This window comes from Rosa chinensis, chromosome 6, assembly GCF_002994745.2.
Source record: "Rosa chinensis cultivar Old Blush chromosome 6, RchiOBHm-V2, whole genome shotgun sequence".
Classification (NCBI taxonomy): Eukaryota; Viridiplantae; Streptophyta; class Magnoliopsida; order Rosales; family Rosaceae; genus Rosa; species Rosa chinensis.
This window is the reverse complement of record NC_037093.1, coordinates 40068119-40095078: the sequence shown is the minus strand read 5'-3', so window position 1 is coordinate 40095078 and position 26960 is coordinate 40068119. Positions and strand designations below refer to the sequence as shown.

At 37.2% G+C, this 26960-nt stretch overlaps 4 protein-coding genes across 12 annotated transcripts; 2 read left to right on the top strand and 2 right to left on the bottom strand.

The window, feature by feature from the left end:
• The first annotated feature begins 4564 nt into the window (after positions 1-4564).
• Positions 4565-8541, top strand: LOC112174294 (scarecrow-like protein 1). Of its 8 annotated transcripts, none has more exons than XM_040509475.1 (4): positions 4565-5048; positions 5408-5484; positions 5699-5993; positions 6527-8541. In XM_040509475.1, the coding sequence occupies exon 4, from the start codon at positions 6583-6585 to the stop codon at positions 8329-8331; it is 1749 nt and encodes a 582-aa protein (XP_040365409.1). In that variant the 5' UTR covers positions 4565-5048; positions 5408-5484; positions 5699-5993; positions 6527-6582; the 3' UTR covers positions 8332-8541. The 8 variants fall into 8 exon arrangements, with proteins under 8 accessions (XP_040365409.1, XP_040365408.1, XP_024167803.1 ...); XM_040509474.1 differs by having other exon boundaries at positions 5282-5484; XM_024312035.2 differs by lacking the exon at positions 5699-5993 and adding an exon at positions 5282-5333 and having other exon boundaries at positions 4567-5048; positions 5429-5484.
• A 100-nt stretch (positions 8542-8641) lies between these two features.
• LOC112174295 (small RNA degrading nuclease 5) lies at positions 8642-16443 on the bottom strand. 2 transcript variants are annotated; one of them, XM_040509471.1, is made up of 14 exons: positions 16276-16443; positions 15958-16014; positions 15746-15811; positions 15284-15417; positions 15069-15181; positions 14115-14222; positions 13934-14004; positions 12777-12836; positions 11194-11249; positions 10574-10634; positions 10178-10445; positions 9607-9794; positions 9221-9516; positions 8642-8922 (listed from the first exon to the last, which is right to left on the bottom strand). In XM_040509471.1, exons 1-14 carry the CDS (start codon positions 16390-16392, stop codon positions 8799-8801), a joined length of 1719 nt encoding a protein of 572 aa, XP_040365405.1. In that variant the 5' UTR covers positions 16393-16443; the 3' UTR covers positions 8642-8798. The 2 variants fall into 2 exon arrangements, with proteins under 2 accessions (XP_040365405.1, XP_024167805.1); XM_024312037.2 differs by having other exon boundaries at positions 9607-9788.
• A 158-nt stretch (positions 16444-16601) lies between these two features.
• Positions 16602-19191, top strand: LOC112174600 (ribosome maturation protein SBDS). Its single transcript, XM_024312400.2, has 5 exons — positions 16602-16827; positions 17251-17380; positions 17459-17659; positions 18134-18301; positions 18524-19191. Exons 1-5 carry the CDS (start codon positions 16670-16672, stop codon positions 19004-19006), a joined length of 1140 nt encoding a protein of 379 aa, XP_024168168.1. The 5' UTR covers positions 16602-16669; the 3' UTR covers positions 19007-19191.
• A 302-nt stretch (positions 19192-19493) lies between these two features.
• LOC121050011 (F-box protein SKIP19-like) lies at positions 19494-21325 on the bottom strand. Its single transcript, XM_040508537.1, has 3 exons — positions 21187-21325; positions 20276-21096; positions 19494-20135 (listed from the first exon to the last, which is right to left on the bottom strand). The coding sequence occupies exons 1-3, from the start codon at positions 21232-21234 to the stop codon at positions 19691-19693; spliced, it is 1314 nt and encodes a 437-aa protein (XP_040364471.1). The 5' UTR covers positions 21235-21325; the 3' UTR covers positions 19494-19690.
• Between the last annotated feature and the right edge of the window lie 5635 nt (positions 21326-26960).

Here is a 26960-nt window from a genome sequence, read left to right as displayed (position 1 = left end):
ATTTAGTTTCATGGAGTTCGAAGAAGCAAAAGACTATCTCTCGCTCTGGCACTGAAGTCGAGTACCGACAGCTTGCTTATACAGCTGCTGAACTCTCATGGTGGCGGTCTTTGTTTCGTGATCTTAAAGTTTTCCTTTCCCTGCCACATATTTGGTGTGATAACCTCAGTTCTATTGCTGTTGCATCTAATCCTATCTTTCATGGTCGCATGAAACATGTTGAAATTGATTATCATTATGTGAGAGAGAAGGTGATACGTAATGAATTAGCCATTCGTTATGTATGCACAGATGATCAGCTTACTGATATCTTTACAAAAGGCCTGCCCATGCCTCGCTTTGCTACCTTGACGTCCAAGCTGACAGTTTGCAGACGCCCTCTCAGCTTGAGGGGGGATGATAAGCATAATCCAACAGCAACACTTACTCTCTCTAAGACTCCTGCACATAGTGCAACACCATCCACCAAGTCTGCTGTCTGTGATCTTGAAGTCTCCTAGATAGAATGTATATCTTCTTGTCACGCCCCAGATTTTTAACACAAATAAAAATCGATATATAATCCTATAATTATACATGCGTGATGGTTCAGCCATCAATACAAAATACCTGGAAAATTTTTTCTTTTTAAACCAAGTATAAACTGATGCCCTGAACCCACAAATCCATATAGACTCGCTCCGCAGAGTCACATATTATAGAAGTTTACAAATTAAACTGCCGTAACAAAATAATAAGTAAATGCTCTTCAGAGCTTACTACAAGCGGAAGTCTTAACAATGGTAAAGTTACAGAATTGGCTTCTTTACCGTAATGCTGCCAGCACGCAACCTCAGCTTCACCCACGATTGTCCTGACCTGCAGGATTAACTCCTACACCATTGAATAGTGCACTGATTGCCACACAACAAACTTGGTAAGCTTATGAAAGCTCGTATGAGTAAACTCAAAACCACAAATCAGCAATACATTCTTAAGTCACCTCAATCTAAATACGATATGCACATAACTCACACCTACAACCACCTAGTTCATATCCTTCCATATCGTGTCTACATAAGTCAACTCGTGACTGAAGTCTCATGCTCAGATTCTCAACCTAGCGTCCAATTACACAAATTTCAATCAAACAAGACTTCCTCAAGCAATGTTTGATACCCTTCTAACGCACTACGGCGAATTCCAAAATCACACTCATTCCCTCCCCACTGGAAGCCTTTGTCATCAACATGACATCAAAGGTGAAAATCAAAGAATTACCTTCCTATCCTCACCACAGAGTACAATTCGTCACCACTCTGGCTCTTAAGATGATCAAACCATCAATCAATACAATCAAGAAGAAACAAGGTAATCACATTTCAAAACAAGCAAAACAATTCATGGTAACCCCTGCATATAGTTTAGTTCAGGAGGTCACATTAAGTCAAGCAATTCAAGTCATAGTAGTCATCATAACCCCACACTCTGACGTCCATAGGTAACCCCGACCATCACAACAGTCTTCTCGATTATTGTTCACTTAATAACAATTCAGCTCCGCTACCGAGCAGTCATCACACTGAATATCACACAGAGTCCACCGTTCATCACACATATAGCCATCATCCTACTTATAATCACACAGATTCCGAGGGTCATCACACAGATAGCAAATGTCCAGCTGATCATCACACAGATTTCGCTAGTCATCACGCAGATAACCATTATCCAGCGGGTCATCACACAGATTGCCATTATCCAGCGGGTCATCACACAGATTTCCATGATTCATTACACAAATATTCCTACACAAGCTTTACATGGCAATCATCACAAAGATTCATCACACTGATTTCCACGATTCATTACACATATATTCCTACACAAGCTTTTCATAGCAATCATCACAAAGATTCGTCACACTGATTTCAACGATTCATTACACAAATCTTCCTACACAAGCTACCATATCTTAAATCACCAATTAAGATGGTCGTACTAGATCCATGGTATCTCAACAAATGAAATTATATTATCACGATTCAATACTCAATTTCACTATTTCCAACGATACTGAACTCAGTACATCCTATGCTGCCCATATCACAACAATTGCACCAATACATATATATATTTCACATAAATATACACACACACACACACACACACAAATGTAGTCATTCACTCAGGAATGCCACTAATACCAACTATAGTCATAGTTAACCTAATAACTCTAAGACAATAGGGTAATCTTGCTCATAACGAATATCGATCATGCTCTTAACAAATATCGTGAGATTTACTCACCTTTGAATCCCGCTACGTCTTCACACGCGAACCAAAACAAGTACAATCGCCGCAATCCGTTCAACAAATCCAACAAGCACTTGAACACATAGGGTCTCGATTCAGTGCACGAATCGCAAAATGATTAAAGTTTGAAACCCCCGTTTTGAACCCCAATCCCAAAAGTAATGCCAATTGAGGCGTAACTACATCCGAGACCTCCCTAAGTCTCCAGAACACTTCCACGATAGATGTGACAAAACCACAAGTCGATCGGATAGTCGGATCCTCACGGATCGATAACCAAAACTATTGAAACCACAAAAACCCTAACATGCTCATATGATCTCCAAAATTATGTATTGCATATTGAAATGCTAGTATCGACGAGTAGATCGAACTCAGGAACAGAAACTATCCCTGTTTTGGCCGGAAACTGTCGGAAAACACCAATCCAAAATCAGAATTTGGCAAAACTTCCAACACCAAAGTTCTTCATCTCAACTCCAATTACAACTTTCATAACTACATCAAATTCCAATTATAAACCAATCAATCAAATTTTACGCTGGAAGCCGACGGATCTAAGAAACCCTAGAACTTCAAAGCTTCGATTCGTCCTCCACAAGTAAAATCGTTCCAAGCTACTTTAGGAGAAGCATCTACGTCCTCTGGGCTCCAAAATCCGTCAAGAACCACTGGCTATGGTGGCCGGAATCGCCGACTCCGATCAAGGCGATTTCGTCCCCGAAGCGGCCTCTTCTCGGCCTTGCAGCGCTCACCACAGCTCGTCCCACACTCGATGGTTACCACAAACGTGTAGAGGAGATTGAGGCGAAGAAAGCCCACTTGATTTCACGTCCTATAGTGGCTGGAGGAGGAAGAACAACGCCGGCGAAATGGTTGGGCTGCGCGCGGCTCGGGAGAGAGAGACTGAGCTCGGGTTTCCTTTTTGGGAAATCTGGGCTCTTTTGCAATTTTCCCAAAAATTTGTCCTTTTATACAAAAATAGAAAGTTTTTCCAAAGCCCATAACTTCTTCATACCAACTCCGATTCTCGCGTTCCGCATGTCCACGAACTCGTATTGATGCGCTCTACAACTCTCGTGAAGGAAGTTTTCTGAGAATCCCAACATATAAAAAGTCAACCTTTGCACCCCTCTAAAACCATACTTTTCGAATAATTAATTCGTCCGAAACACTTCCGCTCCGTCCACGAGCCACAAAACGTCCTATAACCACAATTTAGATCCCAAAAAATCCTCGGAAATAATAACGAATTTCTGGGGTACTACACTTCTGATATATATGAGTTTATCTTTTGGTTACATGTTGATAGCTCGTCTAGATTCATTCTGTAATTATCTAGTTTGTTAGACAAGAGTCCTCTTACTTGTATATGTTTATCTTCTGCTGTACAAACCTCTATATATAGAGTCATGTAACTTGATTATGAATATACTGAAAATCATTTTCTGGCTCCATTGTCTTTTAATATGCAGCGGTTCTGTATTATGTTTCATTTATGAAACACAATCTGCCGTGTTCTATCAATCAATTTGGAGATGGTATATGACACAATTCGTCGTTTTAAGTCTGGGGGGTTGCATGGCTTCTTGTGTTGCATGGCTTCTTGTTCTAATTGCCACGAGACCATTAATTCTAACTTGTATCGCTAGATGAAGATGTTGGATGTTGTGGAGGACTAGGTTTTCAATGACCCCTAGGAAAGAGCCTGATAAGGTCATAATTGCGATATGCACAATGATATAAACTAGAGTACAACGTATTGAATGATTTGTTGTCGCATGTGACTCAATCTATTATATTTTGCTTACTCTTGAAGCCTACCAAGTTGAAGGTAACAAATTTGTAAGGCAACTATCCATGAGTGACAAAAATACGTGTTGTTGTTCTAAGAACATATCACGTGAGATCTGAAGACTTCATATACCGTTAAAGTTAAAGTAAAAACACATTTTATATAATAGAGGAAGACTAATCTATCCACTTCATGTAGCAGTAAATTAATATACCACTAATCTAATAAAGAAGTTTTCAATGTATTTCTATAATCTACTACCATAAAAAGATAGTCGATTACTACGCCAGATGATTGATCATATCGATAAATTAATATATCCATTTCCAAAAAGGTCATAATCTAATGATGTGTTATGGTATAAAACTAATCTACCATTCCATGAAACTGGTATACTTCCATGTATGCATGACTAGTCTGGATAAACTTCAGAGCAGCAACAAACAGGACCTGTAAAACCTTTGACTTTGTCACAGAACTCAGAAGCGCTGTATCAATCCCACCACGACTACACGTTCAATTATAAATTATGTATGTTTCGGGGGTTTCATCATCATCATCATCGTCTTCGTCACCAAGCACAACCAAAACTTTGGTCCCATTTTTCAACCATTACCGTACAAAGCTCTCACTGTTCTCACACCTATGAGGCTATGTCCACCACCGGTCCAAGTAGTACTTTTCACCCAACTCCCTCGACTTTTTCTGCAAGACCCAATCTGCCACCGTGTATTCAGTCATCGGAATGCAAATTGTACAGTCAGGATTGACTCTTCAAAGTAAGAAACACTATCATGGGGGGGAGCGAAACATTTGTTCTGTCAACAACCTTAGTCAAAAGACAAGTTGGTATAAACATGCAGACTGAACAAAACTGAGAATCTGAAGAAAAGAGAAGAAGTTTCCTTGAAGGGAATTGTTGGGTGGAACTCGGTTTCTCACTGCTTTTTACCATAAGGTTAGAAATTTCCTCAAAATATTGGGTCTTGCTTTTTGGTCAGATTCTTGATATGGGTTGCTGCATATCCATCTAAATACCACATAGTTTCTTTTGAATCTTTTAATATTTAAGTTTCTCTCAACTGGGTCTCTCTTCTTTGTTAATCATTTGTTCTGGGTTGATTTCTTTTTTGTTTTCTACTTGTTTGTTGCTTCCTACCTAAACTCACAATCTGATAATATTTTATTCAGCAATAACTATAAGGAGTTGATTTTGGCCTTTTCTCTTGTCTTTCATCACAAGGTCAAATCCATAAGCTCTCTCTCTTCCTCCAAAGTCCAAACCAAATTCTCAGCTTCATCTTCATCTTCATGTAGGTTCTCCTCTGAATTTTACAGGACATCATCACTGCTTGCTCACATGGTCTTTGATCCTCTTCATATTTCAGTATCAGGTATATCTCTTTTTTCTTCTTTTGTTCAGTTTCTTAGTTTCTTTCTCATATGAACTCAATTGTGATGATGAATTGTGGTTCCTTAATCCTTATCCTATTTACAGAAAGTGTGTGAAATCAATGAATTAGTTAGGCATGGATCTTTTCTCATGCATGTCTGTAATCTCAAGAAGCACAATTGACTCTGTTTTCTTGTTTGGATTCTCTTGACAAGGTTTTCTTATGCATGTTTCCGGATTTGTTGAACTTGTTGCCTCAAAGTGACTATTGAAAACTAAATAGTTGGCGCTGGTGTTCCATTTTAGGCATACCTTCATTTTCTGGCAAAGAGAATTTGATGGGAACTTATGGAAAATAACTCCAACTACATGCCTTTAAACAAGTTTTCAAGAAATTGTAGGTTGGAATTTCGTTAACGCTTTAAAGGAAGTCAAAAGTTTCTAGCCCACCTAGTTTTTTGGCCAACCCTTAAATCTATATGGAAATTTGGTGAAAGTCATCAGTAACAGGTATGTTTCTCCAATTAAGCAATTGTGTTCTTAATTTCCTCGAGTTGGTGAGCTACTAGGATTTCTTTCCAATTTAACATCATAGGATCACTTCATCCAACAAAATCACAACGTGTGGGCTTCTTGATTATTTGATTCTTCAATCACTATTGTTTTACTGAACCCTATTCACTCCTGCTCTGTGTTAACTTCTATAGTGGATATCTTGATATGCTCCTAGTGGTAATAATGTTGTTCAGAAATGCACATGGTTCCTGCAATTACTAGTTGCTTGGTATAGCGTTACAAACTACATCAGTTTTATGTAATGATGAGTTTGCTCATTGGATAGAACTATCTATCTCTCTTTCTGAAAAAGACACATGCTTCTGCATATGGATTATTAATCTAGATGTATTATGTCCATCAAGGTCTGCTGAACTGTTTTTTTTGTGTTACTTTATCTGTAACAATCTAGTTTCTCGCTAAAGTTCCAATCTAAATAAGAGTTTGAAAGTAATTTACCATCTAATGTGTGATGTATTGTGATACAGATCTAAATTCTATAATATAAAGTCTTCCTCAACAACTGAAGAAGTAAAAGAAAACCATGTCTTTAGTCAGGCCAGTGGAGCTGTCTGCCACGTCGTACAGAAAATCCAAACTCTACTCTCTGAAGGGAAGCAATGACACTAACACCCAAACATTTGGTGCTGATAAGAATAATACCATGTATACGACTGATTCTTACTCCACCGAGAGTTATGAGTTCCTAGACTCCCCAAGTGAAGAAGTTGTGCATCCATCTAGCTCTAGCATTTCTGGAAGTTCGTTTAATGAGCAAGCTGCCTCATTATACCCACGCAGAGCTGGATCTGTTTCCTCCTTGACCACTCAAAATCCATCTAGTGCTTCTTTCATGTCCATGAGGCTTCATGATGCTTACCAAACCAACATTGACTCAGATTACTTAGAGAGTCAAAGCCCAGAGGCTGTTAGCTTTGATGACGGTAAGATGAAATTGAAGCTTCAAGAATTGGAGAGAGCACTGCTTGACGACAACGATGCTGAAGATGATGAGGAGATGATTGGAAATGGTCAAAGCATGGAAATTGACGGTGAATGGACTGAACCAATCCAGAATGCATTGCTCCATGACTCACCCAAGGAGTCTTCATCATCTGATTCTTATCTAAGCAGCATCAGCAGCAACAAAGAAATATCACGAGTATCTCCTCGAACACCCAAGCAGCTGCTGTTTGACTGTGCTGGTGCACTTTCAGAGGGAAATATCGAAGAAGCATCAACCATAATAAATGAGCTTCGGCAGCTGGTCTCAATTCAGGGAGATCCTCCTCAGAGGATTGCAGCATATATGGTGGAAGGCCTTGTAGCTCGCATGGCTTCCTCAGGAAAATATCTCTATAGAGCTTTGAAATGCAAGGAACCTCCATCCTCTTATCGCCTTGCAGCCATGCAAGTACTTTTTGAGGTGTGCCCTTGCTTTAAATTTGGATTCATGGCAGCAAATGGAGCCATTATAGAAGCTACGAAAGATGAAAAGAGTGTCCATATAATAGATTTTGACATAAACCAGGGGAATCAGTACATAACACTGATACAAGAACTTGCTGAACTGCCTGGTAAGCCACCACACTTGAGGTTAACGGGGGTTGATGACCCTGAGTCAGTTCAGCGTCCTGTTGGGGGCCTTAATACCATCGGGCAAAGGCTAGAGCAGCTAGCAGAAGGACTTGGTGTTTCATTCGAGTTTCAAGCAGTTGCCTCAAAGACTTCAATCGTCAGTCCTCCGATGCTGCACTGTAGGCAAGGGGAAGCACTTGTCATAAATTTTGCTTTTCAGCTTCACCACATGCCCGATGAGAGTGTTTCGACGGTAAACCAGAGAGACCAGCTTCTCCGGCTGGCCAAGAGCTTGAGTCCAAAACTCGTCACAGTTGTGGAACAAGATGTGAACACCAATACTACCCCATTCTTCCCAAGATTTGTTGAAGCCTACAATTATTACTCTGCTGTTTTTGATTCCCTTGAAGCAGCTATACCAAGGGAGAGCCAGGATAGGATGAATGTTGAAAAGCAGTGCCTTGCACGGGACATAGTAAACATCGTTGCATGCGAAGGAGAGGAAAGAATAGAGCGGTATGAGGTTGCAGGGAAGTGGAGAGCCAGGATGGCCATGGCTGGGTTTACTTCAACTCCTATGAGTAAAAGTATTACTGATTCGATTCGTGACCTTATCAGAATGTATTGTGACAGGTACAAGATAAAGGAAGAAATGGGTGGACTTCATTTTGGATGGGAAGACAAAAGCTTGATTGTTGCTTCAGCATGGAGGTGATGGTGAATATGCATTTATCATTAAGCTCCAAGCACTGCTATGCTTTCATTCAGACTTGACTTGTAATTTTGTATGGGAACAAAACTTATACTGATAAATGTATTCCGAGTTAAATAAATAAGGACTTAGGACTATCTAACATTGGGGTAACTGTGTAAGAAGTCTATGCTTGTAATAGAATATATATTTGTGCTTTTCTGTTATTTATTACTTCATTACTTGATTCAAAGCCCAAATCCTGCATAACCGAACTTTTAGAGTTTTCTTGGTATTTCGATTCCCAGGTTGCCATATCATAATAAACGAGCACTTTTAAGTTGTCAAATGGGGTGGAGAAAATCTCTCATAACTATTTTTGTAATAAATTATTTCAGTTAATAGAATATTTTTCCTCTGATATTAATCAAACAGCTTTTACATGACAAGGTTATAAAATGCACTCGGGACAACAAATTAACATCCTATACTCAACTCTTCACACCCACAAAACATAAAGCTACCTCAGCTTGGGCCTTGAGCTCCGCTAAGACCTTTACAATGCTATCCCGACACATTGTGGTTTCCTCACGCTCCGAAAGCATTTTGTTTAATCTTCATCCATGAACAAGAAAAGTAAACTGGGTCAGACATGAATTAACTGCAGTTTGTCAACTTGGAATGCAACAATCAAACTTCACACTTTTTTCAACCCAATGATAAATACATATATGTGATAAGAAGCCTGCACAATATAAAAATTTACAAGAACCAAAAAACGATACATAACTAGCTGATCAGTGTCTTCCACTGAAACTGGAAGAAGACTTGTACCCCTAAAAGCTACTGAATCAGAATCCATGAAGGAAATATAAAATCCATAATGATTGTCAAGGTGTAATGTAGCACATACCTATCTACAGTTGCTATATCTCCATGACCGGTACAAATGATAAGCATGGCATTAGTGGGTAGTGCAGCATAGAGAGCACGTATTCTAGTGTCCACGCGGATAAGAATTTCCTTTAGTTCAGACGTCAAACTCCATCTAATACCCTTTTTGTCTCCAGACTTTTTATGGCATGTAAGCAAGCTTATCATCTGAGCAAGTCTTACATCTAATTTCTCAGCATCCTCTGCTTGATTCTTTAAAAAGCGATATAATTCTGAGAATTGCGTCCAGACAAACTGCACTTTCTCGTTCCTTGCCTACAACCAATAGAAGAGGTAAACAAGCCTGTACACATTTGTAGCAAATAAAGATTCGAAAAATAAGTGAATACAGCATTTGCAGTGTACCTCCTTTACAGCTTTAGATAGAGCTTCCTCATCAGAGGCCACAGGAAATGCATGGGATGATTCAGAGGCATAGCGCTTCACAATGGTAACATCATCAATGATAGAGGTGGTCTTTCCATTATCGCTCAAAACTTTTAGCAGCTTTTTCCGGAAAACTGATGGTGCTGTGCCAAAGTCAGGTCCTGATCCAACAAACGAAGCATGGATATACAATATGACAAATAATTTCCAGACATTAACGGATGCAAAAACATCTATCTACCTTTTACAAATAAAAAAAATTCTCAGAAAAAGGTGCCAAATTCTGAAATTGGGTTTTGGTTTCTATTTTTTTATATAAAATGGAAGGAAATGTATGCTCACCATAACAACATACAAGTCTTTTAGGAAAAGTGGTGAGGTCGACATGGGCACACTACTGTACAATAAGAGGTCTTAGTGATGCTAATTCAGAGACATCTCAGACTCTCTAGCGGGCTATGTATAAGTCAGTTACAAACTACACCCTTTGATCTCCACAAACATCCATAAAATTCACCAGTCACTGGTACAATATATGCACAAGACTTACCATGTCTAATCTTTAAAAGCGCCAGTTCCATAGCAGCTCTTGCATCTTCAGTACTGTCATGACCATTCCCTGACTGCTGGATCTCTTTAGAAAGATATCTCTTGGCAAGAACTCTAAGAGCAGATTTGTAAGATCGTTGACCGGGGTGCTTGTACAATACTGCTGTATCAATCACGAGATTGTGAGCAATTTTCAATGCTAATAAGTCATTCTCCAACGAATGGCCAACTAGGACGGTCTCTTTGTAAACCAGCTTTAAGAAGTCCTCCTGCGTATAGAAAGGCAATATAACATTAAATAATCAAGTTAAGCAAACTAGAATGTGAACCCACAACCATGTAAGTACATGACCGCATGCATGTGTACATTATGCAGAGCAAGACCCAAGTAATGAACCTGAATATCTTTGAGGCTTGTAGTCACCCCATCTAACATCTCAGGTGTGATTCCACTAAACCTGCACAGAAAGTCTCTTGTCAATGTTTTTAACTTTTTTTTTTCTTTATTGATTAGAAAATATCTTCTCATTCATAATACATTAATCAAACAGTAGACTTGCAATTAACCTATGACTGGTAGAATGAAAATAAGTGGGCTTCTGAGGATGAACATATGCATGATGATAGACTATTAGAGGCACGTATAACCAAAGGAACACTATGAAGCGAACCAAAACTAACATATAAAGAAATGCCCAGTTTTCTAAAAAAATATAGTTGTGGGATAGTGTAATAGAGGAGACTCTAAGGTCATATTCATATGGCTAGCCATATCACTAGGAGAAAAGCAAGGATGAGTACTAAGATGAGTTTCTACATTGAAAGTGGAACTCTGGGGATATGAACTATTTGAATTAATAAATCCATAAGAAATTTTGGCTTCTCTCGGGAAAAAAAAAAAAAAAAAAAAGAGTATACTAAATCACATTCCTACAAATTCTTACTCAAGTAAACATCAACCACAGGACATGGTGTCAGGACTCACACAACTATAATAAAGGGTTAATGAAAACTTACCTGGTGTTATAATCTTTGATAGCATTTGTTGGTTTAACCAATTTATCAAGCACAACCTGAAAATCATCAAAGGGAAAGTTAAAAAATTTATAGAAACAAAGCCATACATATATAACTAGAGAAAAGAAACTTCAAAGACTAGGTGACATTAATATTCAAAGCATTCGAAATTCAGATTCATATTTCCCAGTCAAATTTTCAGAAGACACAAGATCTCGATATCATGTCATACCAGGAATCCCAAAAAGCTTATATGCGGTATTTGCATTAAGTTAATACTTCATTCCAGAAAGGATAACAAGATGCTATCATCATACTAACAACAAGACATGTCCACATATCTGAGATAAAAGAGTAGACATATAAGATATCAGAGAAGAACGATTTGTTTCTACAATTCAAAACCTTATGTACAAATTACAAATTAGTTTTATGGAATAAGAATGCAGTGTAAATTTGGAGTACATTCCTTTCAAACTCATGCAACGTAACTTAGTACTAGATACAAATGACATAAGTACCTCTATATATAAAACACTACCCAAACAAATCAGAAGCAGCTGAATACACTGAAAACAACCTGCAGAAATTTATGTAATTGAACCAACTAAAGAAAAAGAGGGTAAAATTCACTGATGCCCCTGAACTTTGGCCATGTCCCGTATTAGTCTCTTCTAACCCCCACAATTAAAAGTAATGCGTTTAGACAGTCCTATATTTCTAATTGCTATTGATTATCTTAAAACAGGTTGTCAAAAAGTAGCAAAGGATCGCTTCTAGGAAAGTTGACTCACCCTTTCCTTCCTACACCATTCAGCCAGACCCCCAGTTATACAACCCTTCCTACTGGGCCGGGTGGGTTGGGGGGGGTGTCCTACTAAACCCTACAATCTTTAGGAGGCAGGTAACGGTAGCAAATAGCTAAGCAGGGCACAACGAAGGTCCAAACCCCAGATCACATGGAGCAAACCATGGGCAAGACCAGCGGACTATGAACCAAATACATATCAAGTGTTGCCCTATCAGACCCGAGATTTCTAGATTCAGATGTGTCATCAGCAGGATGGTATGCTGAATTGAGAATAAGAAAAGTTGTTGAAGCTCTAGCATCCCCACAATGTTTTCTCCTTCCATATCATCATATATTTGCGAACAATAATCCAGCAATGGCCAAAAGTTATAAGTGTGTAGGGAAATTCTAGCACATTTGGGAGTTAAGTGGGGACTAAAAATCACAAGGGGTACAAGAGGATGAAGAATGAAAAAGAATGTCTAATTAAATTAAAATAAGCAGCCACTCCTGCTCTCTGCTTTTACTTTTACTTTTTTTGAAGTCCTTGAGGAGGGGGAGATTTGGAATTGGGACCTCATCCAGCTTTGTAAAGAGAAACACATTTAGACCACATGCTACTTCTAGAGTTCTATCAATTCAAAAACTCTTGCATGTAAACTTTGTAAACTTACAGATGCAATTTTTTAATTAAGTAAATGTTGAAAAATAAAAGGCATGAAACTCTTGCATCAAATCACATTAAACATAAATTCCTTTGACACAATGAGGGAAACAAAATACGAGAACTTACCTCTCCTTTTATAGTCACAAGCGTCGCTCTCGTTAGCTCAAAACCCTCTTCTGTGACACACTGAGAAAACAAAATGGATCAACCAAGATAACATGAGAATGCATTGTTCCAATTAAAGCAGAGTGTGCATTCAAAAATAAACTTTAAGAATGTAAAAAGATAGAGCTTCGGATTTGGAACTTAAGGCTCAAATAAGTATGTGACCTCTCATGAATCATTACCTACTAACACACTGTATTTCATATAAAAGAGCGCCATACAGAACTAAGCCTCTAATTCTTATTGCTTTTCCCATAATGTCCTTCCCCTTTTAAGAAAGACACCAGGTGATGCCATCTCTCCTACAAGCCTCTACTATCCCTCCCATAATGCAACTCTCCAAAAAGAGAAAAAACCCTTAAAAGAAAAGAATACCAACCCAGCCCAATTAAGTTACCCTGAAAGATCACTAATAGAGCTAGAATTTTAAATTTTATAGACAACATAATGGAAGAAAAGGACAAACAGAAAAACCCAAATACAAGAAGTTATATTGACATTATCAAATGCTAGAATTAAATAACAAAGTACTTGAGGGTGAAAGAGCATTATTGTTCCATCTATTTTTTTGTTCCAATATCCTTTATATTTCTAAATTTATGCAACCAAATCGAACTCAACACTTATGGACTACATAATACCTGATACTTAATTGCATAAAAGACCACTCAACAATACAAAAGCTACTATGCACAGATATGGGATACATGGATACAGTACAGCTCAATAAAAATAAGGATAATGTACGTCAAGAACTCAAGAATATGTCAATTAAAAAAACATATCATAACTTTAAAGAAAAGCTAAATCACATTGGAACGATCATATTCAATGGTTCAACAAAAACTCAAACACAAGATTTTAATCCATACTACGCAAAACACAAAAAATAGATCAAGTAACCACACAAAGCAAAACACTATTGTGTATCACAGTACAAAAATGGCATCTTCACTGGTGGAATAACACCCCATATAGGAATCAGCTAATGAGTGACGATAAATGGAAAAGATATGCTTCAACATTGAACTTCCCCACAAGCTAACAGTTATCTAGTACTTTACGGAAATAAACTGAAACGTGTCCTTATTTTCAAAAGTTGATGTTCAAGGACTTACCATCTCACAATCAAGTGCTAACATTTCATAATGAGATGATCCAGAAGGAGCAGGAAGAGTAGAAAGAAAACCTGCATTAAATAGAAGCAATATCCATTGTCTTTCAATTGTTTTGTTAAGAACTAGCTTTAATTAAATAGAAGAAAAGGAACTTAAGAACTTAACCGCATTGTCATGTAACCTGGTTGATTGAAGACATATCCATTGTCTTCCAGTTGTTTTGTTGTAAGAGTGTAAAATGTAACTGGGAACGGTAGATCTTTCAGAAGTTCCACAGAGGATGGATCATCTGTACCACAGATACATTTTTTGGTATAACATCCATAAAGATTGGCAAATTAATTTCACAAAGAAATGCATATATACATGTTATAAAAGAACAGATATTGCATTTAGCATATTCCATTAACAAGATTGTCTATTCAGAGAATGCATGATTTGAGTGAGGAAATTACTTAACTGAGTGAAGAAAAGATGATAATTGCTGATATGCAACTCAACCAGATGATAAGAACCAAATCAATATATGAAATGCAAAATCACTTTGGTATAGAGTTCTAGAAAATAACAGAAAAGGGGGAAGATTTCTGGAGTCTATCCCTACTAATGGAACTCATGTTGTACCATGAACGCATGAATTTCAAATGGGAAAGCTTTTGACATATGCAAGAATAAGCGATCTGTCTATATGAATAAGAAATTATTCTTTCTGGATGCCATTTTCCCATTGAAGAGACAGACGTGGGGAACTTTCCAACTCTTGCATATTAGTATGAAATGAACCTCAGTACACTCACAACGGACACTTAGCAATTGAAAACAATAGTGAGCAATATTACCAAAACAACATTAGCAGTACTGGAATGAGTGGTCTCAAAATAGTGACTAGACAAATGCAACAAGTAGGAAACCTGATATGTATTCTATTTTCAGTTCATGCATATTACTGAAACCTTAGAAACCTATATAAGCTTTAACTGCTTCTGGCTTGCTATTCCACTCACACAAGTTGGAACAGCATTCTCCCAGAAAAATATTATTGAAGTCTAATTCATTCCCAGCTTTATCATGAAAATAAGGCAATTAAGGAGAAGAGTAAGGTCAGTATGAATGTTAATGAGAACATGTTATAAACCTTGTTGAGTTTCCAGGTTAGATTTTGTCCTAGCTGGATCACTCTCTTCCCTCTTTCTTTTCAGTTTGCATGTTAGGAGCGCATCAATCGTCTGATTTTCATGTGACAGATAGCTGGCATAGAACCCAAAAAAAATAAATAAAAAGTGCATAGCACAGGAAAATAAGAAATAGAGTCTTTGAAAGTCACAGGAACAAAGAAACTTCATCACTGACCTGAGTGCTAAAACAGGCCTCGGTTTTCCACAACATTTTTCGAGACCCTTAAGTAGTCGATGCTGTGATAAGTATAGAGCTGCATCTAGGCCTGGAACATAAAGCATAACCACTTTGGGAATGAGGGGCTTGTTCTGCAAAAAAGAAGAGTACTGAATAAAAAAAAACTCCAAGAATTTGTGTTTCTTTCTACTGTATGCTTGTTACCGACCCACAGCCTAAACAAATAACGAATATATATGTATACATGGCAGGGTAACATTTCACAGTTTAATGAGAGTTCCACTTCCACCTATATGATGGCATGACTAGGAGATTATCAACTGAATATAGCGATTTCAGTACGAATAGCAAAACAAGTCGTGTCCTATTTTTTGGCAATACTTGTCCATATAGTTTTATAAACAGGTAACATCCATATAGTTTTATATACTTGTCCAAAGAATCACTGCATTTATTTACCTTTACAAAAACCCACGACGGCATGAATCCATCAGCAAGCACCCACGTCACTAGTTGTTGTACCTCCTGCATCGCAACACAAACTCCAGTCATTCTTTCGTTTCTCAATTGATAAAAAGTCAACTTGAAATCAGGTTCTAAACCACCACTCACAACAAACCAAAAAAAAAAAAAAGTAGTTCAAAAAACTTTTGGTAAATTAGAATACCTACTTCGAAATTCAGAGTTGAAGTAGCTTCTGGAGTCTTAAATTCCACACCTGCTTTAGCCTGCAAAAACGGCATATAAGATTAAACACAATGCACGAGAGTTCGGTATAGGCAAATGCAAATACTACAGATTGTTAACCATTTTCTGATTCTCTTAACAGTTGCAACCGAAAACCGAATCCAAATAGTTTCAAAGTTGCAGAAAGGAAAAGCTAAATTTAAATTTGATTGCAATGAAAGCATAGAAAACCTAATAACGAATTCATGAAAATACAGAAAAATAAATAAAAACTGAGAAAGAGAGAAAGAAAGAAAGAGTACTTGAGGCCCATAAACGTCATAGAAATTCGAGCTTTTGCCATTGCTCTGGTCTCTGTTTGAGTCGTCTTCCTCGGTAGCTAAAACTTCTTCTTCGCATTTACTGTGGGACGAAGGCATGGTTTCTCTTCTCTGTGAACAAAGCTTAAAGGAAGAAACAGAGACAGAGAAAAGAGAGCGATCGATGCATAAACCCTTTGTATCTTCTTTGGGCCGACCCGAAATAATTGACCCGATAACCCGATAGGTAAAATTACTAAAAAGGGCTTCAAGAGCTTTTGCTTTCATTTTGCTTTTTGTTTATAGGGTTCCCACAATTCAAATAGGGGCTTCTTCTTCTTCACACAGAGCAGAGCGAGAGAGAAGGAAGGCGGTGCAGAGAGAGAGAGAGAGAGAGATGATGAATAAGGGAGGGTCTCGGTTAGTGTCGAAGGTGCAGCAGCCGATTGGGCAGAAGAGGCTGACGAACGTGGCGGTGGTGCGTCTCAAGAAGCGCGGCAGTCGCTTCGAAATTGCTTGCTACAAGAACAAGGTCCTCTCATGGCGCTCCGGCGTGTAAGCTCTCTCTCTCTCTCTCTCTCTCTCTCTCTCTCTCTCTCTCTCTAAACCCTAGTTTCTTTTACATTTCTGAAATTATGATCCTAGATGATTCACTGCTTTGCTCTTTCAGCTTATTTTCCTCAACTAGGTTAGGTTAAGAAATATATTCAGTTTGTCATGGATTCTGCTTTTGTAGAGTGTATATGTATGTGTTGTACACCATGATTTTCGATTGTGCTACGTCGATGAAGATTGTGGAGATTTTATGAATGCAAAGTATAAATTTGTGCAACAGGATGCTGAGTGAAGTTGTGATTGATAAATTTGTGTTAAGAATTTATGGGAAATATGTTGTTTTTTTACTATCTATAAAGGAAAATGGCATTTTATAGAGTTAAAAAATCTTAAGCAGCTGGTAATGGTTTTTGTTTGTGACAGAGAGAAAGATTTGGATGAGGTGTTGCAGTCAAAGACGGTGTACTTGAATGTTTCCAAAGGTGTTCTTGCCAAGACCAAGGATTTGGTAGCTGCGTTTGGGTCGGATGATCAGACCAAGATTTGTTTAGAGGTCAGAGAATTTGCATTTCTTTAGGGTTCCATTAGCTTTGTGAATGCTATGTTGAGTTGAGATATTTTTATGCTGTAGATCTTGGATAAAGGGGAGCTTCAGGTTGCTGGCAAGGAGAGAGAGTCTCAGTTGTCCAGTCAATTTCGGGATATCGCCACTATTGTTATGCAGAAAACCTATAATCCAGAGACTCGGCGCCCTTACACTATCAGTTTGATTGAGAGGTTGATGCACGAAATTCATTTTGCTGTGGATCCACATAGCGGCTCAAAGAAGCAGGTCAGTAAATGTATTCTTTGCTGTACCTTGTGCAAGAACTAAAGTAGTGAATTCTCCCTCTTCTTTACACACTGTTATCCTAATGGAGTTCTGTATAATTTCATAAACAATAAAGATGAAGTCTGTAAGAGTCTCTTAGTTTTATGTGGGTTGTGTAGCTATCTGTGGATTTTATATGTGTCTATCTGGGGAAGTGTTGATTCTCAAAGAATTTCATGATATGAATCAAAAAGTTGCATATGAAATGTAACTTTCATATGAATGCAACTTCAGAATTTTGTATCTCATTTGGATAATACTGGCACTTGTAAGCTCAATTGAATACAATGTTAGTATATGAGTGATTTATGCTTTATCATCTCTATGTTTGTGAATAATGTGATATATGCTTCACCATCTCCATGTTCAATTGAAAGGTACAACATATATGAATCATGTCGTATAGGACTGAAGGCTAATACTCTTCTTCTGCAGGCCCTTGAAGTCATTCATGAGCTGCAAAAGCAGTTCCCGATCAAACGGTCTCCCATGAGGTTGCGACTCACGGTTCCTGAACAGGAAGTCTCAGCACTCCTGGAGAAGCTTACAACTTGGAATGCTTCCATTGTTTCAAAAGATCCATCAGGAAATCAGCTATCCATTGTAAGTCCAAGTCTTTCCTTCTTATGTGGAAAGTCATTTCCTAAACTGCTATGGAAACTGAGATTCTTTCGAGCTTGCTCTTAAACAAGTGGCACATATTTATGTTCTTTACCCACTACCAATTTAAGTTGCACACTTTTATGTTGTTTATGCACTACCAACCATTGTTGGAGTTGTTCTGAATTCTATCTGCTGGTCATCATGCGTTTTATTGTTTTGTAGATCTGTGAACTGGACCCTGGTTTGTATAGGGACTGTGAGGGTTTGTTGATGACACTGCATGGAAAGTATGAAGTCCTTGCTCTCTCTGTGCATGCAGAGGGTGACACAGTTATTGATCAACACGAAGAATATGAGGACGAACTGCCACGCTCACTCATTGAATCGGCTGATTCTGAATCATCAAAGAAGAAAGACACTAGTCCTTCATCTGATCCAGTAATGCAACTGAGTGAGAAAATGCAAACACAGAGCATCTCTACTGGGAATGTGAAGGCCATAGGGGAAGGAAAACAAAGCAAATGCAGCACTTGCAATGCATTTTTTGGTGATTCCAAGCAGTTCAGGGATCACTTCAAGAGTGAGTGGCACAAGCATAATTTGAAACGCAAGAGCAAGCAACTTCCTCCTCTCACAGAAGATGAGTGTGCAGCTGACATTGACATGGATGACTCTAAGGCGGATTTGAAGGATTATTCTTTCTGAATGGGGTTCGGATGTCAAAATTTGAAAGCTTGAGATGGTTGGTTACACCTTGATTAGAGATAATGACCCTGGTTTGTAAAGGTTTTTGCAGAATTATGTACCCCAGACTACAACTGAACTGTTAACCTAGCTCTATCTATGTCGTATTAAAAGCCGATGAAGGTAGTGTTCCCTACAGACTGAAATTCCTGTAGAACTATTCATTGGCAAATACTCTCATGCATCAAATATTTTACAATTTCTGCTGACCTTGTAAATTATACTAGAACTGACACAGAAAAGGCAAAAGCAGAGCATCTATAGGGAATATAAAGGCCACATGTGAAGGCAAACAAAACACATGCAGCGGATGCAATGCAGTTTTAGGGCACAAGCATGATTTGAGAGACAAGACCAATTAGCAACTTCTTACTCTTGACATATGGATGACTCAAAACCGGATTTGAATCGACGGATTATTGTTTCTAATGGGGCTTAAATGTTAAATTTGAAAGGTTAAGACGATCACTTTTAATAGGTACAAGTACGTAACTGATGTGACAGTATTGAACCTAGAAGTCCATAACGTTTGAGCTATTATGGATTGAGAATACCATACAGTAGTTCTGGATGAGCTGTTACCGAAAAAATAAAAAATAGCTACTGCATGTATGAGCCGATAGAATGACCACTTGATCGTAACCATCACAATGATCCTCCGGGAAGTTGATGTGTTTTAACTTGTGTAGAACATCTTCTCTGCAAATCTCCTCCCAAATTAAGATTGAAACAACATCTCAGATCAAGTGACTCGAGATGAGGCCAAGAATCAAGGATCTTGGCCAATCCATCATTAGTCACCGCATTCCCTAAAAGCTGGAGGTAGCGTAAACCATGCATTGTTCCGGCTATGGCAAGTGCTTGTTCATTAGTATCATCAAATTTGAACCATACCTGCCATCCGTCCTTATACTTCATTGATGTTAAGAGAGGGCAAGAGCGCCCTATTGCTTCAAGAGATTCGCCTGAGCAAGAGTTTGTGTGTGAAATTTCAAGGTCCTCCAGCAGCGGAAGTTTGGAAGCTACTTTACTTAATCCCTTGTCAGTTACTGGGCAACTATCCAAACGAAGACGTCTGATTCTAGGTGAACTATTGAAAAGTTTTAAATCAATGTTAGACATTACACAAACACAAAGAATATACACAGGAGAATTTCTAAACATGCTAGAGATTTCACTTTTATGCATATATGAACCAAAAGATTTGACATAATAGTTTCAAATACATACCTATCAGTGATATACTCAAGAAGTGCATCATTGCCAAAGTTCCGGATGCTGATATCGACCAGTTTACCAGAGCTACGATCAATGGCTTGGCGGCATATTTTGTCCAACTGACTATAATAAGAACCATCGTTGTGCAAGTCGATTCTGCACCACATAAGAGGGTCCTTGCTTATTTTGCGCCATGTCATGCAGACCTTCTGAGCAGTTTTCAAGATCTCAATTGCTCCTAGACGTGACAGTATCATTGCGGTAACATCATCAGGGAGCTCCGTCCAGCTTCGGATATTGGAGTTGTTAGCATTCTGACCACCCCATAAGCCATAATCAGCTGTATATACCCAAGCATCATAAGGATTCGGATCGTGCAAAAACCCACCATATCTATGTCCATAAGGTGCTACATAACTACTGCAATATGGATTATAATGCCCCAAAGTTCCAGGATTATTACCAGACGTATACCCTACACCGTATCTATACCCATTAGGAGCTACATTGTAGCGATCATACTGTTTCATGAGCCTGTTGTTATTCCTATTCTGACTGTGAGCTCTCTTTACCACTACAGACTTGTAATTCAAGTCATGAAACCTCTTCTGCAACACATCATGCACAGCCTCCTCTGACTCAAAAGTGATGAATCCAAACCCCCTAGGTTTGTGGTTTTCCTTATCAAACATTACATCCCAATCTGTAATTTTACCAAACTTCTCAAAGTAGTTCTTGAATTCTTCATCTCTTAGATCATGTGGTAGACCTCCCACAAAAATCCTCTTGGAATTGTCAGTAAGTCCTTGAACTTGGGCTTGTTTCACATCAATCTGCATAAATCATATACAATCCAATTGAAACACCATAACCAAGGATATCTGTACCAATTGGGTTATTATAAAAGAGAAATTAGAAATAACCTTTTTACCAAGGGTATCGTGCTTTTCTTCCGAGCCTTCGTTAGACATGGATGGGTCAGTGAATCTCACAAATCAAAATTCGATTTGGTTACCCGAAGTTCTGTTCTGGACTCCAACAATCACGCGCTACAAATATGTAAAGTAGTTTATGACTTATGTTACAAAGTAGAGAGAAGATAGACAGAATAGTTGGGAGGAAGTAGAAGTGTTCTAATTCAGTCTCATTAGTCTCATTTATATAGAGGTAGGGTTTATATCAAAGTACATAACTAATTACTATTTACATGGACATCCACATAGATAATAGTATTTACAACACTCCATCTTGGATGTCCACCAATGAATGAATGATGGTATTGGACGCGCTTATTGTTACCTTGTTAAAAACTTTGTCAGGTAACAAAAACCTAGTGGGACAAAAATACCCCTAGTCGAAGGACAAAAAGAGCACAACGCGCATATGTTCTAGGTAGCATGCTTCTGGATGCTCCCCCTGATGAGATTCTCCCCGTGATTGTTATAAGCCTCATTTATGTATGCGATATGCTACATGTACCATGTATAGTAGTTTAATGTGTCTATCACTGAAGTGAGACCATGTGTGCTTTGCATATAGGGCCTCATCACAAATTTTCATACCTGCAAAGTTAAAGCAATACCAACAAAGCTAGACGATTTTCAATAAGTCTTATCTCATATAATAAGGTTAGAAACAATCTCATATGCTCAAATTCATACACTAAGTATAGCTAAACAATATAAAGAAATTGACACATTTAACTTTGTATAGTTTAAAACATTGAAAAATCATCATGGCATACCTAGCCATACACATCAATATATTTGTGTATTGATGCGTCTCATCTAAGCTCTTCAAGAGCCCTAAATAATTCATAACTTTGCGAAAGTTAGAATATGTTGCAACATTATAATCATAATTTGAATTCGATTTCATAGTCTTGTCATAGTACTCACTGAGGCATTTTAGGTCGCGTTAACTGTAACAGAATGAGTACTTATGAGCTAGCTTTAGACTCTTTGATTCCATGAGTGAGCTTCAGGCTCTTTCAATCATTCATGGACTTGCATTTGAATCCCTTAATGGGTTTGATAAATAATACGCTTTTAATGACACTTTACTTTTGAGATTTTGCTTTTAGCAATGTCTCTTTAAGATCTTCATAATATACGGTGACAGCATGCCATAAATCTCTCGTCAATATAACTGCTATATGTAACATTGTACTTATAAAAAATTGTCATTCGTATAAGGAAAGATATTCATAATATCATGTCTCGATAAATAGATATTGTGTCATAGTGATTTATCTTCACTTTTGATAAATACTCTTTTGTACCATGTAGGGTTAAAGGTCCAAGTATTTCATTACATTTCAAATATTCAATTTCATTGGAATTGTCTCTTTCCAATTTGGCTAATAATATACTTTGTCGACATTCATAATGAAACGTGGTATAGCATCAATACAGCCTTAATGATTTTTGGTAGCTACCATATGTAAATTATCATCGATGATCATTAATCATAGATCCCACACATTCTTATATGCATGCATTAGCTATAATAAGCTTATTGATATTTGGTACCCATGCCACTTCTGGAGCATACATTGTCACTTCCCGGACAACCATCTCTCATAGATGAGTCATGTAGCGAATGTGGATCTTTTTACTTATAATCTCATGTTGAGTATTATAGGGCCTGTATAATCTTCCTTGTTTTGGGAGCTCAAAACTTTAGACTTGGTGGATACAATCCACATAAATTCACGCCGTTATTCAAATGACAGTAGTCTTTCCGCCCCTAACGGCGGGAAGACTGTCTTATTTTGACCATGCTCAAAAGATGCGTTCAAATGTCTATCACTTTCTTTGGAATGAAGATCTTCATTGGTTGGTGGCGAACCCAAACCAAGATTTAGGTCAAAACATTTAATTCATGAGCACTAACCATATTGATGTATTATTGTATCACCAATACATCATTCCCTAATGGCGTACTTACAACCTTTGTATGTGTAGTCATATTAGGTGCTCTGACATTGTTTTATGACATTCTCTTCGAGAGAACCATGTCATTTGCATACATGTATACCACAAATCAAATGGGGTCTACATTGTTTGTGATAGTATGGCTGGTTTTAGGGACTTTAACCCATGCAAATACCTTTGCATTTAGCATATGATTTTGTCACTTTCTTTTATCAATTCACTAGTTTAGATATTTCTCGAAGTCAAAATGAGACGATGGATGAATATCTCACACCAATTCATATCATTCTTTAGGAACAATCTTTCGCCCTCTCATTGTAGGAGGAATATTGTCTCATTAAAGTGACAACTCGCACATATGTAAATAAACAATTTTCTTATGAGTAAGATTAGCAATCATCAAATTTGTAAATGATTCCATGTAACATGGTAGACAAAAGATGACGTAACCGGTCATGCCAAAATAGTGTATTTGGTTCAAGGAACTTCAGGTTCATGACATCATATGCCTTAATTTACTGCAGAAAATTCGATACAGTATATATCTGATGGCATAAAGTCTTCTCCAACCATATAGGAGGCAATTAATGCAACAATATTTCAAATTTGGTAACATGATAATAGCTCATTCGGAGCCATAGATCAAGATCTACAACTCTTGATATGGGTGTTACCTTAGCTTCAGTAAACATTAATTGTGAAATACTAATAATTGGAATGGACCAAATTCATTTTGAACTGCTGGCCAAAATGATATACTCGAAATTTCAAGTTGAAGACTATAATCCATAATAATAGAGTAACGTGGAGAATCTCAAGTTCTCTGTCACGTATATATTTATAGTCATAAAGAGGAGGAACTTCAGGCCCTCATATAATCGGAGATCCAAGAAACATGAGATTTGGCTTTTTTTCATTTTGTAACAACTTCTTAAGGAACATCACGTTCTAAGATAATCAGATTAAAAAACATTTAGTTTCAATGGAAACCAAAGAGGTTACAAAAAATATGTGAAATAACACAATAGTGCTTTCAACTTTGCTTATTGTAAGTGAAAGACATCAGAGATGTGTGATGATCTCTATGTTCTTATTAGTCAATGCAATTTAATTTGACTATTGCCATTTTGAAAATGGCTTGATAAACATCCACCAAATAGTGTACCATAGGCGACACAAGCCCAATTTTTAATTTCCTCACATGTGTGAATGTTAAGGCAATATTTACATTGACTCCTAATTTCTCTCTTGCCATGATCCACTTCTGGTGGCATTTCATGGTATAGCCATGTCAATTGGCTTTCTTATTATACAATGAGATCCATGAGAGGGAGAGATTATACATCTCTGGTAATAGGCACAAAATGCAACGAGACAATATATGTGCTCTTCTAGAGCCATTTGTTAAGGTCTTTAGGATCAGAGAAGCTTGTTACATAAGCTTAATTGTACTAGTCTTGGGAGGACCAATTTATAATGAACTTTAGGTTCATTTCAAATTCATTTTGAGCTTCTGGCCAAAGAAAAGATGTACTCGAAATGTCGAGTTTAACTTCATGATCATAACTTGTAAGTGATAAACTTCAAGTCTTCATCTGGTCAATATGATCATTGAGGAACTTCAGGTCCACATGTAATTAAAGATCTAGAAACTACAGGTTCTAATCTCTTTTAATTACAAAATTCACAATCATGAATTTGTTTAGTGGATCATTTTCACAAAACTTAAGATAAGGAAAAAATTGATATTGACGTAATTAAATTAATGAAATGACGTACCTGAATTCAAAAAGTATACTCATACTCATCGTCATAAACCAATGGTTGAATATCTGCTTACGTATAAATTGGTGTCAATATAATTCCCTCAAAACTTCAAGTTTGAGGTTCACCAAATTAAAGCTTTATGATAAATTTTCCATATCTCCACTCAAAACTTAAGGCTCGAGTCTGCACAATTAGAACTCCAAGTTCTAAGGTAGGGTGAACTTGTATAGTTATAAAAAAAAAACTTATCAAATGACATACGAGAATTCACTCGAAACTCCTAGTTCAAAGTGGATATAAAGTTAAATAAACTACGAATGAATTATATGTGTAATCGAAGCTTCAAGTTCGAATATTTTTTCTATGAACTGCAAGTTCTAAGATTTTGTAATTTGAACTTCAGGTTCAAATAAATTTCGTGCTCGAAACTTCAGGCTCGAGGTGACAAAAGTGAATCTTCAAGTTCACTTTCAACTAATTTATATTTTATACTCAAAGCTTCGGGTTTGAGTTTTACTGTTAGAAATTCAGGTTCTACTATGAAATTTTGAACTTCTAGTTCAAAATTATTACATTCGAAATTCATATGTTCGAGGTATAGGACTGCTGGTCCGTATGAGTAACAAATTTTTTTTTGAAGATAAGTACTGTAACGAAAGTACATAATTAACAAAATAGAAAAATTGCAGAAGAAAAATAAATAGATAAACTATGCAATAAAATTAACTGTGGAAACTTCTGGTTCCATTAACGAATAAATTATACAGAACTTCTGGTCTGCTTCACTTCACAAAATGATAATCTTTTTTCTCTCCTCTAATCACACAAGAACATAATTTCATCTTGTGGAGAACGTAGCTTCTAGCTTTAGCCAGGTGTTCAAAATTGAACTTCAAATTCAAATTGTTGTATAGAGGAGGGAACCCAGGTACCAAAAAATATTGAGGAACTTCCGGCCCTCTTATAATTATTGGGGATCAAAAATATTTGAGTTTATATACTCAATCGTATAACTCTGAAGATCTTCTGATCTCCTCAATTATATAAGCTCTGAGGAACATGGGGTTCATACAATAATCAGATCAAGAAACTTCAGGTTTTGATCTCGTTGGATTACATATTCATATTCACAAATGTAAATCGAAGGGTTTAGAAAACAAATAAAATCCCAATCATAATAATAAACATACGGTTACAAACCTGAATATATTTTCTTTAATGAGAGATTGATATTTACATCTCGTATTATCACAGGGAATGATTTTCATATATACAATGGAATAGTAACATAATTATCATGCTAGCAGACAAATCAGTCATGGTTTATATGCTCTTGGCCATTGATAGTGGAGAAGGATGTAACAAAAAAAACATAACTATTCAAAGAGTCCATACATGACGATTGATAAACAAATAAGATAAGGGCAGCTTTGTAACAAAACAATATAAACAAACTAATGGAATATCGGCCTGTGTATTGAACAATTTATTAGGTACAATAAACTTCGTAGCATACTAGAGACATTATTATGTAACTGATATCATCTTATCGAACCAAACAAGCATAGTCATGATCATATACGGGTTGCTATATATAGGCATATGATATAAGTGCATGATCTTCTGATGCAAATTGCATATCTAGAAGCATAGACAGGTAAATACACCATTCAAACAAATTTACCTAATCATGATGTATCTCGAACATAATAAAGAAAACTCATTGTTAGGTCCATAATTACCTAGTAATTATTCCCCTAATCTTGCACTTTTACTTAACCTTTGTGTTCATTTATATCTATTTATTATGTTTTTTCTTATCATGCTAGGAAATGATGGAGAAGCATGGAAATGCACTAAAAAGTCAACCTTAGCATGTTTTCCTACTCCGGCTAGGAGAAAGCAAGCTAGACAAGGAAGGAGGGGCAGCAGCCTGACCAAACGAACTCCAAATGAGTTAAAAATTTCCAGATCCATTATGGACATCCTATGGA

Coding starts and splice junctions, on each gene's coding strand:
- LOC112174600 (XM_024312400.2), top strand. CDS start 16,670: ATGATGAATAAGGGAGGGTCTCGGTTAGTGTCGAAGGTGCAGCAGCCG. Junction 16,828..17,250: donor CTCTCATGGCGCTCCGGCGT/GTAAGCTCTCTC, acceptor TGTTTGTGACAG/AGAGAAAGATTTGGATGAGG. Junction 18,302..18,523: donor CAGGAAATCAGCTATCCATT/GTAAGTCCAAGT, acceptor ATTGTTTTGTAG/ATCTGTGAACTGGACCCTGG.
- LOC112174294 (XM_040509475.1), top strand. CDS start 6,583: ATGTCTTTAGTCAGGCCAGTGGAGCTGTCTGCCACGTCGTACAGAAAA.
- LOC121050011 (XM_040508537.1), bottom strand. CDS start 21,234: ATGTCTAACGAAGGCTCGGAAGAAAAGCACGATACCCTTGGTAAAAAG. Junction 21,097..21,186: donor ACGATACCCTTGGTAAAAAG/GTTATTTCTAAT, acceptor TGATTTATGCAG/ATTGATGTGAAACAAGCCCA. Junction 20,136..20,275: donor CTTGAGTATATCACTGATAG/GTATGTATTTGA, acceptor ACTTTTCAATAG/TTCACCTAGAATCAGACGTC.
- LOC112174295 (XM_040509471.1), bottom strand. CDS start 16,392: ATGCCTTCGTCCCACAGTAAATGCGAAGAAGAAGTTTTAGCTACCGAG. Junction 15,418..15,745: donor CGTCGTGGGTTTTTGTAAAG/GTAAATAAATGC, acceptor TCTTTTTTGCAG/AACAAGCCCCTCATTCCCAA. Junction 12,837..13,933: donor TAGCACTTGATTGTGAGATG/GTAAGTCCTTGA, acceptor TTGTTTTCTCAG/TGTGTCACAGAAGAGGGTTT.